Source organism: Anser brachyrhynchus, assembly GCF_964034855.1.
Source record: "Anser brachyrhynchus genome assembly, chromosome: 3".
In the NCBI taxonomy this organism is placed as follows: Eukaryota; Metazoa; Chordata; class Aves; order Anseriformes; family Anatidae; genus Anser; species Anser brachyrhynchus.
In genome coordinates, this window is record NC_137696.1 from 86,492,259 (window position 1) to 86,507,320 (window position 15,062).

The following is a 15,062-nucleotide window of genomic DNA, read 5'->3' on the forward strand; positions in this document are numbered from 1 at the left end:
TGACAGATGAGAAGCTCAGTACTCTCTCATCGTATCTCCTAATAACATGGAAGAAAAGATGTGCCTAGCAGCACACTTTAACTAAAGTACTCTTTCACAGAACTGGCAGTATATTGAACAGATTAATATGCTGCTTTATAACATGTCTGAATTGTATCCTTCAGTGCCAATTTTTCAAAAGCTGTTTTGATTTTTAGATTCATGGTGTCTGAAGTGCAAGCACAGAATTTTTCAGTAATAAAATCTTACAGTGTTTTTTTTTTTTTTTTTGAAAAGTACCACATAAACAAGTGGATATGGGCATGTAGTCCCACAGTCACAGCTGTGGGTCAAATAGAAAATATATGTGCCTCATCTTTGAGAATAATTTACAAGCTTGATCTCCATTGCTTGCTGTAATGAGATCAGCAGTTAACAGGCAGAGTGATTGCTTTCAGAAGCACATTGTCAGCAGTATAAATACTCTGGCTTAATTGTTTCTCGTTTTCTTTTCCTTTGTTTTAGGCCCTGTTCATCAGAGGAATGGCATTACGGATTATGCTCTAAATGCTGGGACTACAGCAGTGAATGCACAGAGACTGTTGAGAGCCCTACAGCTTAACAAACCTATTTTGTTGGAAGGGTCACCAGGTGTGGGCAAGACCAGTCTAGTAGCTGCCCTGGCAAAGGCCTCAGGAAACTGTCTTGTTCGAATCAACCTGTCTGAGCAGACGGTAGAATAAAATACTATCTTTGTAACTTAGTGTTTATGGTGGGGGAGGTTTGTTTTTTTTTTTTTTTTACCTAAAAAGCACGGTTCTTTCAACTGTGGCACTGAGTCTGAAATGGCAGTGTTTTCTTCATGGTCAAAGGAGTAAAGGGGAAGGGGGAAACGAGAAAGAACATTGAGCTTACACAAGTGAATGCTAACTCCCAAATTTTTGTGTTCCTTGCTCGTGAATGTGTGTGTATCTTTGCCTCCTATGTTTTGCTTGGCTTGTGCAAAGTTACTTGAAAGCAGCTTTAAGGTGCTTTTTTTTCTATTTGTAGGGTTTTTTGTTGTTCCAATTCAATTTTCTGTCGTTAAACATAGTAACTCTTAGCATCTTGCAATTACTGCTTTTATTTATTAATTATTTATTCCTTTTTTAGTACTTAAGCAATATTTAAAGCAGAGGGATAAAATGTGAGGTAAAGATAACAATGGTTGGTTTTGAACTTCTTTGCAGTTTTGTAATTTTTTCTTTTGCCATTCTTAACTTCCAAAGGATGTGACAGACTTGTTTGGGACAGACTTGCCTGTTGAAGGTGGGAGGGGAGGAGAGTTTGCCTGGCGAGATGGACCACTACTAGCAGCATTAAAGGCTGGACACTGGATTGTGTTAGATGAGGTAATTTAAAGTGTTGGGCACAAATAAAATGGAATATTCCAGAAGAGCAAAAGTCTTGATTTTGGCATGTAGGATATATTCTGGCATGTAGGACCCCCAAATACCTGTGAGGGTTGGTGTCTGAAATTAATTTTGCTGGATTTTAATTATTTATGTCTTGTGCCTGGTTGGAGGTGATCTTTACACTTAAGATGATGAATCTCCCTCTAGGAGTCCCTCTATCCATAGGCCCCCCACAGAGGAAGTGCAGAAGATCAGCTTTAACTGGACCTCTGACTTTTAGACAGCAGGATGAGGGTTGAATCTCAGCCTAAATTACTGCAGAAAGCCAACGCTTTTGATACTTTTCTTTGGGAGGGGAGGAGGAAGGGCAGGAAGTAATCAACACAAGTTCTGGGACATGCACTCTTCCATGACTGTAACTTCACTGAAATAGAAGGCCTTTTGCTGGGATTAATACACTGTGTTGGGTACTGATTGATATCAAGAAGAGATTCATTTTGGCAGTGTTAACTATTCTGCCACCGTAGGTTTCACGTGCCTAATGCTTTCGAGTGCAGTGTGCATTTTAATTATTGCCAAGTGTAAAATCTCAAATTTTTAAATGTTTGCTTACCTTCTTCTCCTGTTGTAAAGAATACCACTTCTAAACAACCATGAAATTTAAAGGAAATTTAATTTTATGTTCAGTGTATCCCAGCTTGTTGTCTAGAGATTATGAGAAAGTGTTTTGTAGGGCATTAATATTGTATCTTTATTTCTTTCCTCAGCTGAATCTGGCTTCTCAGTCTGTATTAGAGGGGCTAAATGCATGCTTTGACCACAGAGCAGAGATTTATGTTCCCGAATTGGGAATGAATTTTCATGTACAGCACAAGAAGACTAAGATTTTTGGATGCCAGAATCCATACAGACAAGGAGGTGGAAGAAAGGGTCTGCCCAAGTCCTTTCTTAATAGATTTACTCAGGCAAGCTTATTTGTTTGATTCAAACTATACCATGAACTTGTCTTGTAGTTTTCTGGCTATATCAACACACTGCGTGTTCTCGATTCTATAGGTGTATGTTGATCCACTGTCAGCAGCAGATATGGAGTTTATTGGGAATACGCTGTTTCCTGCCATTGATAAAAGTATTATTGCTAAAATGGTTGCTTTCAATAACAAGGTAAATATACATTTTAATTTTATGTAGAAGTAAGCAGAATACAATAAGATTAAAAAAAAGTCTAATGTTATATTTCCCAGCACTTCTGTAGAGAAGTGTGTGGGTGAAAGAGGAATGGAAATATAAGCAGAAGAAAGTAAAGAACACTACTAAATACCGTGTGAATTCTTTTACCACTGCAATCAGATGTGATTACTTGGTTGGTAACTGAAGAGGCATTTATTTTTCAAGGAAGATATATATTGTTAATATATATACATATATATAAATATATTACATATCTTGTTAAATATTTTTTTAAAAACTTTGTTTTATGAAATTTTGGACATAATTATGGTTTGGTATCTTGATGAAGTAAGTTGAGAAAATAAGTTTTGTATACATAATGGCTATTCTTAAAGCAGAAACAAAATGAGCTCTCCCTTTAATAAGAGATAACATGTATATTTCTGTCTGAATTTCTAATCTGCTTTTTATTATGGGCTGTTGTTAGAGTAATTAGGATCAAGTGAAAGCAGCACCTGACCTTCTCAGAAGCAGAAGCTTTGAAGGATATGTAGCGTTTTTCTGAAACAGTGAGACTAATAAAGGGAAAATCTTTCCTGATAGGATTTGTCTATGGCAAAGGATTCAGAGATGCTCAGATCTAAAATTGTTCTAATTTAAAAGGTTTTCAACAAGCATTAATTACAACAAATCAACTTATTAGCTTATTTTTGGCTTAGATTTTGTGAAAAGTGCAGGATTTAAAATTCACAGCATGTTTATGCTTATGCTTCTGAAATTGCATTTAATCACAATTAATCTTCATGTCATGAAACAAAAAAATTGTAGTAGTGTTAAGAGAAAGTAGCATTCTGTGGCCTTACATAAAATACTTTGTGGCAGCATCTTACTAACCATTCATTTATGGTACTGGGTTGTGGGGATGAATTCATCAATTCAACTTTGAGTAGCGTGATAGAGAATTAGTACATGGGAAACAAACTAAATCAAGATTTAGTTTCTGACATCTTCAGGAAAGTGAATACAACTTTCTTTCTCCTGTTGTCTGTCTTTTAAGTGGTGCCAAAGGCAGAAATTCAGATGAATTTTTATTTATTTTTTAATATTTGGAGACCAGTACACGGATGGTGTAAAATACATATATATACACATATATAATATATATAATTATAAATTATATATATATATATATTTATGATTTTTAATTACTATATTTTTCAGATTGACAAAGAAGTAATGGCTGAAAAAAAGTGGGGACAGAAAGGAGGACCTTGGGAGTTCAACTTACGTGATCTTTTCCGCTGGTGCCAGCTTATGCTTGTTGACCAGTCGCCAGGTTGTTACGATCCAGGCCAGCATGTATTTTTGGTATATGGAGAAAGAATGAGAACCAGGGAGGACAAAGAAAAGGTAAGATGTGTGTTCTCTTTCCTGGCTGTTCAGGTTGTCAAGAAGTATTTCCAGAAACTGAAATGTAAATTTGAAAGTGCCTTGCAATTCATTCTTAGATATCGCCTTGTTCAAAAGAAAAATAGGTTTGTTTTGACTTTTTTGTTTTAATATCCATATCAGTTCCAATTGTCTTTTAAAATATCAATTTAATTATCTATTAGCATAAAAGCAGAAAGCCGATGTACATAAAGGCAAGTAGAATAACAAAGGACTTAAAACAAGAGCAAAACACTATATCGTTCTGTGATTCAGTGCTAAATAACATTCTTACAGAAATGGAATGGTTTGCCTGCATTTCTGGGGGGGGAAAGAGCAGAGAGGAGACATAGCCCTTCGCCAACTACTTAGCCCTCTGTTGCCTGTTTTTTAATTTCACACTTCAATGGTATTAAGTTAGACGTCAAACTGTGAGACTGAAGACGCTTACCAAATGTGACTGGATATTTTACTCATGGGTTTACATTCCTTCTCCTGTGGTATTATTGTATTTTTTCATGTGTTATCAAAGAACTCACGGAGTCATTTCTTCACTACTATTTCGTTAGCGAAACATTACTTACAGTATTTCAAATTGCAGGAAGTGTGGTAAATGAAGGAGATGCTGTTGGTAGCTCATACTCACTTTATTTTCTGCACTTTGAATGAAATGACACTTGTGACTAAGCTGTGTTAGTTACTATGACACTGCTGTGAAGTCGAGAAGGGAAGGCTACTTGCGATGCACGTCTTTAAAACAATGGATAAGTTTATTAGTCTCATCTGCTCTTTCAACTGTTTTAGGTTATATCTGTATTTAAAGACGTTTTTGGCCAAGAGGCTGACGTATACACAGGAACAAGAGATTTTCACATCACTCCATATAACATTCAGGTAAGCTGTTGGCAAGACATAAAGGAGTGGTGAGAGAAGGAAGCAATTTGTGCATCTGAGCACACATTTTCCTTTCTTGTACTCACCTATGTGGCTCTCATCCCTTCTAGATTGGTTATTCAGTTCTTTCTCGTGGCAACTATATTCCTCGTCCTGGCAGAAATCTGTCACTTCTGCATCATTCGCTGCAGTCCCTTGAGTCCATAATGAAATGTGTGCACATGAGCTGGATGGTAATCCTGGTGGGCCCTGCAGCTGTTGGCAAAACAAGTCTTGTTGAGCTACTGGCCCATCTGACTGGCCATCGACTGAAAATCATGGCAATGAACAGTGCGATGGATACAACAGAACTCCTGGGTGGATTTGAACAGGTAAATATCTTCTTGGCAATAAAGCACCGTTTTTCCTTTCTACCTAACAGTGGCCAGTCCACTGTGATCTTAGTGTTTAACGAGCAAGTGAAGCCTTAGGCACCACAGCCTTCTGAATAAACTAACTCTCCAATGGCATGTTTACAGGTGGATATTAATAGGCCATGGCAGCGCCTGTTGGAAAAAGTGGAGAATGTTGTGAGCACACTAGTAAGGGACAGTCTTCTCCTGACAGAAGTTTGTGCAGATGATGCTGAACTTGTGCTGCGTGCTTGGAGCAGTTTCATCCTGAATTACAAACCCAAATCTCTGGGTGAAGGAGGTAGAAGTGTTACAGCTGAATTAGTGAGCAAACTGGAGGGAATACTTGTACTTACCCAGCGACTGAACAACAAAATAAGTTCTTTCTCAAAGGCAGGTATGTATGATGATGTGACGTAAGACTCTGTGTTCCTCTGAAGAAAACGAGAAAGACCTATGAACCTGCAGTGAAAGCTTGAGAAAACTGTTTTTTGTAAGTTCTCTCTAACTGGAGAGAAGGGCTGGAGAAAGGTTTCTCTCCTGTTTATATTTCTGTGCTTGCAAAACTCTTGTGTCCCTATGGGTTTTGCCCATGGGTGACTACTTGCAGAGTCAGAGCCTCTGCTATGTTCCCCTAAAAGGTAGGAAGCGTAGGTGTTTATTAGCAAAATAACTTCCATTTTTCTTGAAAGGAACAGGAAACTACGTCAGTAATGCATGTCTTGATGTAAGTTATGCTTTCTTGCAGAGTTTGCTCTCTTGGTGGAAGAGTTCCGGTGTTTCAAGCTGCAGCAGGCCCAGGCTGCTGACTGTAAGAGCCATGGCACTTTTGAGTGGGTGGATGGGATGTTGGTTCAGGCCCTGCAGTGTGGAGACTGGCTGTTGATGGACAATGTTAACTTCTGCAAGTAAGAGATTTTCATGAACTTTGTTTCACTGCGTAAATTTCTTGACCTCCCTAGTTTACTTAGCCTCTTAGTGAATGTGTTTACAACTGAACATTTTTTCATTTCGTAGCTGGCAATACATGGGAGAGAGTAACTTTCATTCTCTGAAATAGTATCTTCCTTCTTAAACTGCTTAGCAGTTGATAGTTTTCCTGTTACCTTATAATTGTCTGTTTGGCTTTTTGGTTAAGGCTAGTGCCATTTTGATTTTGGATCAGGAGGGGATTGAACTGTTACCTCTTTATAATGATATAATTTTTCTTTTGAATGTAGCCCCTCTGTGCTGGACCGCTTAAATGCTCTACTTGAACCAGGAGGCGTTCTTACCATGAGTGAGAGAGGTGTGATAGATGGCACAGTTCCTACAATAACTCCTCATCCAAACTTCAGGTGCTTTGCTTTTCTGCTTTTTTAATTCTTTTTTTCCAAACGAATAGTAGGTATAGGAAAAAATGTCATCTGTGAGCCAGTCTTTTGGTATTTTGAATGCTACTCCTATTTCAGTGTACTGCACTGGCACTGTCTGCCTGGTGAGGAAGAACGTGAACAGGGTGATGAACATACGATACAGATCTTAAGAGGCTTGGCTTTTTATTGCTGTTCCACTGCAGACTATTACATTGGAAAATTTGTAGCAGTATAACTCTGTCTTGATTATTCTAGGAATTAAATCCTCATTTCTATTTGAGGATTTCAGCACTTCCCTATCTTACTGCAAATGGAGTTTAGGATGCAAATGTTAAAGATGGTGAGCTATTCATATGTGTTGGTAATAAAAACTGGGGTGTCAACATAATACTTCTTTTTTCATCTTTTTCCTGTTTTTCCGAATTCATGTTTCCTGCAGTGACAGAATTTAAAAAACAAAATATAAACAAACACAGCCAGCTTGTCTGTCTTGATTCTCTCAGAATTGAAGTAATCTCTGTGGGAGATGGGAGGATGGGAGGAGAACATACAAAGTATGCTGTATAATTTCTACCTTTTTGAAATTTATGGAAGGAATATAGGCACTGATATGCCCTGGTTCATCTGAATTGGAAACAAGACTTTCAGACACTTATTTTTGCTGTGTTTTATCTCAGAAATCTTTTCCTTTCATGTTTGTAAGAGTTTTCTGATAGTATTAAGGATGTGGACAATACCTTGGTTTTTAAATAGCACAGATTTATCTGAAGCAATTGCTAAGAATTGAAAGCCTTCTTGATAGCTCAGGCACAGTTTAACTTCTATTTTTTTAAGCTGGCAAATGATAAAGTAGACATAGCTCAGATGTAGCTAAGGAAAAAATAATGCACTATCTCTGTGGCTAATTTCAAAATCTAATTATACATACACATCTCTCATTTAAATTCAGCGAGTGTGTCTCTAACTTCTAGATATCAGTATTGCCATTTTTATAAAAATGAGTTTACTTTATGGACAAGGAGATTTGGTGGTTCCAGAGTAGTAGTTTAAAGTCCTAACTTATATCTTATGAATATTTGACAGGCTTTTCCTTTCCATGGATCCTGTTCATGGGGAAATATCCAGAGCAATGCGGAATCGTGGGATTGAAATTTACATTCCTGGGGAAAATGATGGAAATGTATTGGACAGTCTGGATTTAAAGTTACTGCTGCATGGCTTGGGGTTAGTGGGAGATAACATCTGTGAAGCACTCCTGGCTGTGCATTCAGAAACCAAGACAGCAATACCAGGTAAGAAAAATCTGTTCAGTATTTTTACTAACACCAGCTTGGGCTCCCTCCACATATTTGTATTAATTCTTTAACATTAAAAGCTTGGTTATTATATTGTGTAACACCCAGATATATGTAAAGGCATAAAAGTGTAATCAGTTTCCTTTGATGGTCATGGGGGGGTGGTAGGTTTATTTTCGGTTTGTTTTTTTGTTGTTGTTGTTGTTGTTTGCTTTTTTGCATTCTCAGGAAGTAGGCCCAAGTCATTTAAAAAAAAAGGGGGGGGGGAGACAGGGAGGAACTGATGTACTTTGTCAGGAGGCATCAGACACTGGCATGATATATGTATTGGCTGTTGCTGTAAGGAAGGCAATATATTCTAAGCGAAAAGCAGCAATACAGAGGGTTTGCACAAGGCCTGCTCAAGCTGTTCATTTCAGCAAGATGACAATTTCATTCATCACCTCAGCTGCTTGGTGTTTTATTTTGAGCTGGTCACCTGTAATTTTACAGTCTCGTCAGATTTTTCTTAACCTTGCGAAGAACCCATTCAAATCTGAGGACCTGGTAGGATCTTCAGGGACTACAAGAGTAGTGATTGTCCTCAGAGGGTTAAAGGGGTGCCAATTACTTAATATTCATATTACCCTAAGTGCTGTGTGTCTTTCAGGTTCTGTGTCATCTTTGTCACCTTTGCTTCAAGCTGCTGTGTTAACTGTGCAGCAGATACAAAGAGGCTTTGGATTAGCAAAGTCATTTTACAGAGCTTGTTGGGAAGTTTATGGCCGCTCACAACAGTTGCAGATGAATCAAAAGGTAAAAGTCCCGTATTTGAAAATTCTTCTTACATCATCTAGATAAGCAAAAAATATCACGAAGCATCACATTTCATAAAGCTAGAGTTTGAGTTCCTGTTTCCAAAGAGCCCGAGCAAGGGGTTGATGAAGATGGTGCTCTTGGAGAGGTGAAACAAAACACTTTCTCAAGGTGTCTGTCAGGTGATGAGGAAGATGGATTAAAGGGCATTGGGGTATTTTCTGTACATCCTAGACTGAACCTTTTTAGACTGAACCTTTTTTGTCTCCAGTGTAAGCACTACAGTTCTGCATGTATCTTACTCAAGCAGATCAGTTGCAGCTCCAGAAGTAGTTTACTGGTGTTGAATAGTAAAGAGCAGTGAATTTCCGCTGTTGCTTGTCCTTTCATGACGTACTTGATGGCAGTAAGCTGAGTCGTGTAGTTGACAAGCAGGAGGGGAAGGGATGTCATCCAGAGGGACCTGGACAGGCTTGAGAGGTGGGCCCATGAGAACTTAATGAGGTTCAGCAAGGCCAAGTGCAAGGTCCTGCACCTGGGTCAGGGCAATTCCAAGCACATCCAGGCTGGGTGATGAGTGCATAGAGAGCAGCCCTGTGGAATAGGACTTAGAGGTAGGTGTTGGTGGATGAGAAATTGAATATTAGCCAGCAATGCGTGCCTGCAATCCCGAAGGCCAATTGCGTCCTGGGTTGCATCAAAAGCAGCGTGGCCAGCAGGGTGAGGGAGGTGATTCTCCCCCTCTGCTGTGCTCTGTGAGACCCCACCTGGAGCACTGCGTTCTGCTCTGGGGCCCCCAGCACGAGAGAGATCATGGTCCTGTTGGAGTGAGTCCAGAGGAGGGCCATGAAGATAACCAGAGGGATGAATCACTTCTACTGTGAAGACAGGCTGAGTGACTTGCGGTCCTTTAGCCTGGAAAGGAGAAGGCACCGGGGAGATCTTATAACAACGTTCCAATATCTAAAGGGGGCCTACAGGAAAGCTGTGGAGGGACTCCTTGTCAGGGAGCGGAGTGACCGGGTGAGGGGTGATGGGTTTAAGCTAAAAGAGGGTAGGCATAGATTAGAATTTGTAAAGAACTTCTTCCTTTGAGGGTGGAGAGGCACTGGAACAGGTTGCCCAGAAAAGTTGTGGATGCCCCATCAAAATAAGGCTTTGAACAACCTGGTTTAGTGGAAGGTGTCCCTGCCCATGTCGGGGGAGTGGAGCTAGATGATCCCTTCCAACTCAAACCATTCTACGATTCTATTTTCTCAGCCTGGTGGTATGCTACTAGAAGAAGAGGTGAGGTGAGAGTTGCATGAAAACTGTCTATCTGGAATTTGCTTATTGAGATATTCACCAGGGGATAAATACGGTTTATTGACCACTTTGTAGACAGTGGCTTGCTCTTGCAACATAAGGGAGCCAGAGTATATCCCAATTGAATTCTGATGCTTGCCCTTTTTTAGCAGCTTCAGTTGAGAGTTTGGGATATTGGTAATGATTAAACTGTAGCCTGAAACAATGTGCACACTGTCATCTGGAGACAGCAATATTCACTTTGTATTTTAAATGTACAGTATGTTACTCCAGTTATGGTTGAAATTTTATGGTACTTCATCGTGTAGGTTATGTAGTGTTTGTAGATTGTTTGGTTTATAACGATTTTTTAGTAAATATGTGTAATTAGAGCTGCCTGAGATATTGTACTTGCATGCTTGTTTGAATATGATTTTAAACTGCTTTTGGTTTTTCTGTTTTTTCTTGTTGTTGTAGCTTGTGTTAGAATTGGTTACGAAGCATGTTTCATCTCTGGCTTCCCATGAAATCCGGGCTGACTCCCTGCTAGCAATGGGACTCTGGCCAGACTCCCTACCTACGGGTCTGTTCACAGCTGAAGACTCGCTTCTTTCAACCGTCCGGAGTGATGGACAGGTCCTAATGTATTGTCTGAATAGACTAAACCTTAAAAACTACAGGTAGGAAAGTCTTTTTTTTTTAATCTAATAAATTTATAAGAAACAAGATGTATGTGAGTAGTACTGCTGACATGTCATTGTTCCCTGCAAAACTTTGTCTTGAGCAAATTGTACGAGTAGAGACTGGTAGTTGTACTCTGGTACTGAAGCTCCTGTTACCTTTACACACAACTACTGCAAACAGATTTAATTATTTACTGTTTTATTCTTCAGTCCAAAATACATAACTCTGTTTCATCTTCAGTAAGTACACGCGACCCATTCTCAGTTGAGTTAGGAGTAGGCATTTAGCAGGAAATGTGAAGTTGATTTACAAGCTGATAAAAGCCTCCCAAATCTTGTTTCCTTTTGAGATTGAGAAAAAAAAGTAATTAGTTGTAAATACATAAATGATCCTTTGTACTTCTTGCTTTCATCTAAACAATTATTTATCAAGTATTTTAGTTCCAGTGGCTTCAAGTGAAAGAACAATATTCCTCGTTCAAGCAGAGCTGTTTGCAAGAGCTCTTATGTACAGGGGCCATATGCAAGAACTCATTAAATGAGTTCTTGTACATTGTAACAGTTATTTTCACAACACTGGTGCAAAATCTGCCTGCTTGCTTTGCTTTGTGACACGCTGGGGGCAGGTACTATGGTTTGCTTTTAGTGACAGAACAAGCTGTGGAAGTTACTATTGATGTAGAAATAGTAGAACTCTAGCAACATGCTGTTTTTTTATCAGTGACGTTCCTCTCCATATCTTTTTGTCGTGTACCTTCACGTATCCTTCTAGTGCACAGATTGAATTATAATTTCTTAGTGAAATGCTGTGCGTATTCACTTCTGGCACTGCATGAATTTTTGGTAAATAATGAGTTCCTAGTAGTAGACACCTTCAGATGATCTGCAGTTAGACACTGGCTTTGGAGCTCAAGAAAGGAAAAGAGCAATTATTGCATTGTTATCTTCCTGCATAAAGACAGTTGCATGGCAAGTAGTTTGACTTGCAAAGTGGAAGCGGTAGTTTGAGCCATTAATTGCTGATCTTCAATTCTTTTTGTGTTTCAGGACGCTACCACTGACTCTGCAAGATCTTCAGAAAATTATGCAGTCCACTAATCCTGAGAATGTCAGATTCAGTGCTGTTGAGATAGATGCAGACTGGAGGGACAAAATAGAAGTCCTCCAGGCTTCAGTGAAATTTTTCATAGAAAAGGCAACCAATCAAGATTGGACATTGAGAGTTAAATGGCTTAACTATTTAGCCAAAAATCTGCCACAGGGGCTAGGTATGTAATTATTTAACTTTCTTTTTTGCCTCCAGGCTGATTCATTGTATATTCATGAATGATTCATTGTATATTCGTAAATCATAAGTCTTAAATGAGAACATCCAGACCTTTCAAATGATCTAGTATGGAAGTTCTCAGCATATTAAATCAAGGGTTTGAGACTCCAGGGAGAGACAGAAACAGGTTGTGCATGTTAGGGACAGGAGGAGATTTTGGCTTAAACATTGCCTTTTGTTAGTGGAGCATGTATTTAACTTGTACTACTTCTAAATTGCAGTTATTTTTGGATGCCTCGTGGTTTATATAAGAAAATAGGACATTCTCTTCAGTTTTTTTTGGTAGTGATAGTAAAAACAGTAAAATGCCTTCTGTTTATTTGGTGTTAAAATGCAAATGGTTAGAAAGTCAGGAAACTGCAAAACTGAGGTTTCCTGAAGCTGTGTTGCCTGAATATTCAGGATAGCAGCTGAGGTGAGGTCTTCATTGCTTATTATTAATCGTATTAAACTTGTGGAGAAGTTAGGCATTAGAACAAGTAATTCACACAGACAACTGTCTTATGTTCCATGAAATTTTAGACTGTGTTGTCCCCACATGATTGAGAGAGAGCTGTCTTTCCAGACAGGTGTGTCTATATAATAAATATATATATATATATATATATGTAGAAAGTTACTTTAATGATAAGTATGCTCTTACATGTTCTTAATTTAAAAAAAAATCAATCAATCAAAAATAGGTACACTGAGAGGAAGATTTGAAGGTAAAATCTTATGGTTTTCCGCAAACCATATTTTTAATAACATTATCACCAGTTTAACTAGAACTCTTTACTGGATTTACCTGTTTGGCTGTGATATTTCGACTGCTTTCAAGGAGACTCTTGGAGCTAATTGAAAATATTAGCTCAACTGGCATGTGTCCAGAGTTCATGCACAGATGAGGTTCAGGCTGCTTGTGCAGGCTCAGTTGAAGTTAATTTTATTTATTTGAACTAAATGCTCTCTTACATGTATGCGCTCTGTTCTTCATCTGCAGATCTAGTGCGGATTCAGTTGGAAGCAGGTTCTGTCGCCCTTGGTAGTTTCTATGCCAGTTCCCTCTCATCTGGAATCAGTAACATGATCAAGTTGCTACAGCCAAGTATGACAGGTACTTCTGAAAAAAAATTATGATAAAAGACATCAGTGCTTCCTTTCTTTGTTTTCTGAACACACTGCATCCCTACATAAGAAATGTGTGTAATAAAACAGGCTCAATTCTAACTGCACATTGCTATTGTTGGGGAAAAATAATCCAAGAACAAAGGTATTCTTGCTGTCAAGAACTGCAAATAATGTCATTTAAATGTATTCATCCAGTGCAAATTAGATGAGAGTGCTACGACAAGAAATCCTCAGTGTATCTTGTGACTTCGGTGTACTCCTACAGTTCCGATTTAGGAAGTGATGTTCTTAAGAGTGTTGCATGTATCTACGGCCTTTCTGACTGAATAGTTGAGGCCTTCCGGTTTTTTTCCTAATACTTACCATGCTGACCTATCTCAAACCTGAGATACTTACACTGTACTTATACCTGTACTGAGGTTTATAATTTTCCTTCTGTGATTTACAAGGAACTGAGGCCCATGGTTTCCTTTCCAAGCTTGTTAGGTTTGTGAAATCTCTTAGGATTCCATCTTTTTCTTTCTAAAGTTCTTGTAGAGACAGGGGTTTGAGGAAAGTCTTTCACCCAATAATGTTGTCAATACTGTCATGTCTTGTCTTGTCTGCCTTTCCAGATGAGCATGTGATGCCTCTGGACCCAAGATGGAATATGCAGTTTTTGGATATTATTAGAAATTCCATGAACTTTGATACAGAAACAGAACACACAGATCAGCTTCTAATCCTTTTGAAGTCTGTAGCAAACCGGTGGGTTACAAAAAAAAACTTGTAAAGACTGCCCAATGACTGTAATCAGTATTTTGTAAACTGTTGTGGTATCTGCCAAGTATGTTTTTAGGTTTCAACAGATGTTATCTGAAATACCTGGCAGAGATTTTGTATAGATATTTAAATTCTTTGCTCCTGCTTTCTGTAGCTATGGACTAAAAACAATCATTCGATACAAGGGAGCAGAATTCCCAATATTCCTTGTAGGTTGGAGTATCATAGAATCATAAAAGGGCTTGGGCTGGAAGGGACCTTAAAGATGGTCTAGTTCCACTCCCCTGCCATGGGCAGGGATGCCACCCACTAGATCAGGTTGTCCAGGGCTTCATCCAACCTGGCCTTGAACACCTCCAGGGTTGGGGCATCCACAGCTTCTCAGGGCAACCTGTGAGTGCCTCTGAATGAAGAATTTCCTCCTAACATTTAATCTAAATCTCCTATTTAAAAACATCCTCCTTTGTCCTATCACTGCCTGTGTAAAAAGTTGCTCTCCATTTCTAGGACAAACCAGAATTATGGAGTAAAGCATAAAAATGTGGGAACAGCAGTTTGAAATGTCTGATATTTTGGACAAAATTCCCTAGTAAGAAGAAAAAGCACTGGCGCACAAACTTGAGATTTGCAATATAAGGAAACAGCTGCTCACATATCCTACAAGTGTTAGTGTTGCATCTGCTTAGTATCCCACTGTTTTTTCCTTTGCTGAAGTAATGAGTCTGCTTTTTGTGAAATGTGCTTCTGCTGAAACCATATTCAGGCAATTATTTATGCTGCACTTGATAGTTGTTTCATAATATAGTGTAATATCTAATGTCACATTGTAGTTCGTCACTCTAATAAGGCAAAGTCTTTAAGTTAACGATGCTGGATTTCTAATAACTTTATTTTTAATTCAGGGCAGTATTATTTCTTGACCGAGAAAAAAGGAGCTACACTGAGAAGACTTTGATTACTAGCAAGAAGCCAAGAAATAGTGCCTTAAGAATGTCTCTAGATTTCCGTAAAGGTGGATTGATTTCTTTTTTTGCTTTTTCTTTTGGTTCTATAGCCAATTTGAAATACAGTTAATCTTCACTGTTATGAAATAGGCACTTTAAATACGGTGTATCCTGAATGTGTGAAGGAAGATTGTGTGAATGTAAAGCTGTCAGATGAGGACTAAAATGATATATAACACATTATTCTTAA

General features: G+C 38.6%; 1 protein-coding gene across 4 annotated transcripts in view; it reads left to right on the forward strand.

The window, feature by feature from the left end:
- Positions 1–15,062, forward strand: part of MDN1 (midasin AAA ATPase 1) — a 98,902-nt gene that overhangs the window by 39,754 nt on the left and 44,086 nt on the right. For all 4 annotated transcript variants that reach the window (XM_080586595.1, XM_080586593.1, XM_080586594.1 and 1 more), the window contains exons 36-52: positions 505–713; positions 1,248–1,370; positions 2,141–2,338; positions 2,430–2,537; positions 3,765–3,953; positions 4,776–4,865; positions 4,976–5,236; positions 5,384–5,654; positions 6,006–6,165; positions 6,478–6,594; positions 7,696–7,904; positions 8,557–8,702; positions 10,464–10,666; positions 11,717–11,937; positions 12,979–13,092; positions 13,721–13,853; positions 14,771–14,880. In XM_080586595.1, coding sequence (XP_080442721.1) covers positions 505–713; positions 1,248–1,370; positions 2,141–2,338; positions 2,430–2,537; positions 3,765–3,953; positions 4,776–4,865; positions 4,976–5,236; positions 5,384–5,654; positions 6,006–6,165; positions 6,478–6,594; positions 7,696–7,904; positions 8,557–8,702; positions 10,464–10,666; positions 11,717–11,937; positions 12,979–13,092; positions 13,721–13,853; positions 14,771–14,880 — 2,862 coding nt within the window. The remainder of the gene's footprint in view (positions 1–504; positions 714–1,247; positions 1,371–2,140; positions 2,339–2,429; positions 2,538–3,764; positions 3,954–4,775; positions 4,866–4,975; positions 5,237–5,383; positions 5,655–6,005; positions 6,166–6,477; positions 6,595–7,695; positions 7,905–8,556; positions 8,703–10,463; positions 10,667–11,716; positions 11,938–12,978; positions 13,093–13,720; positions 13,854–14,770; positions 14,881–15,062) is intronic.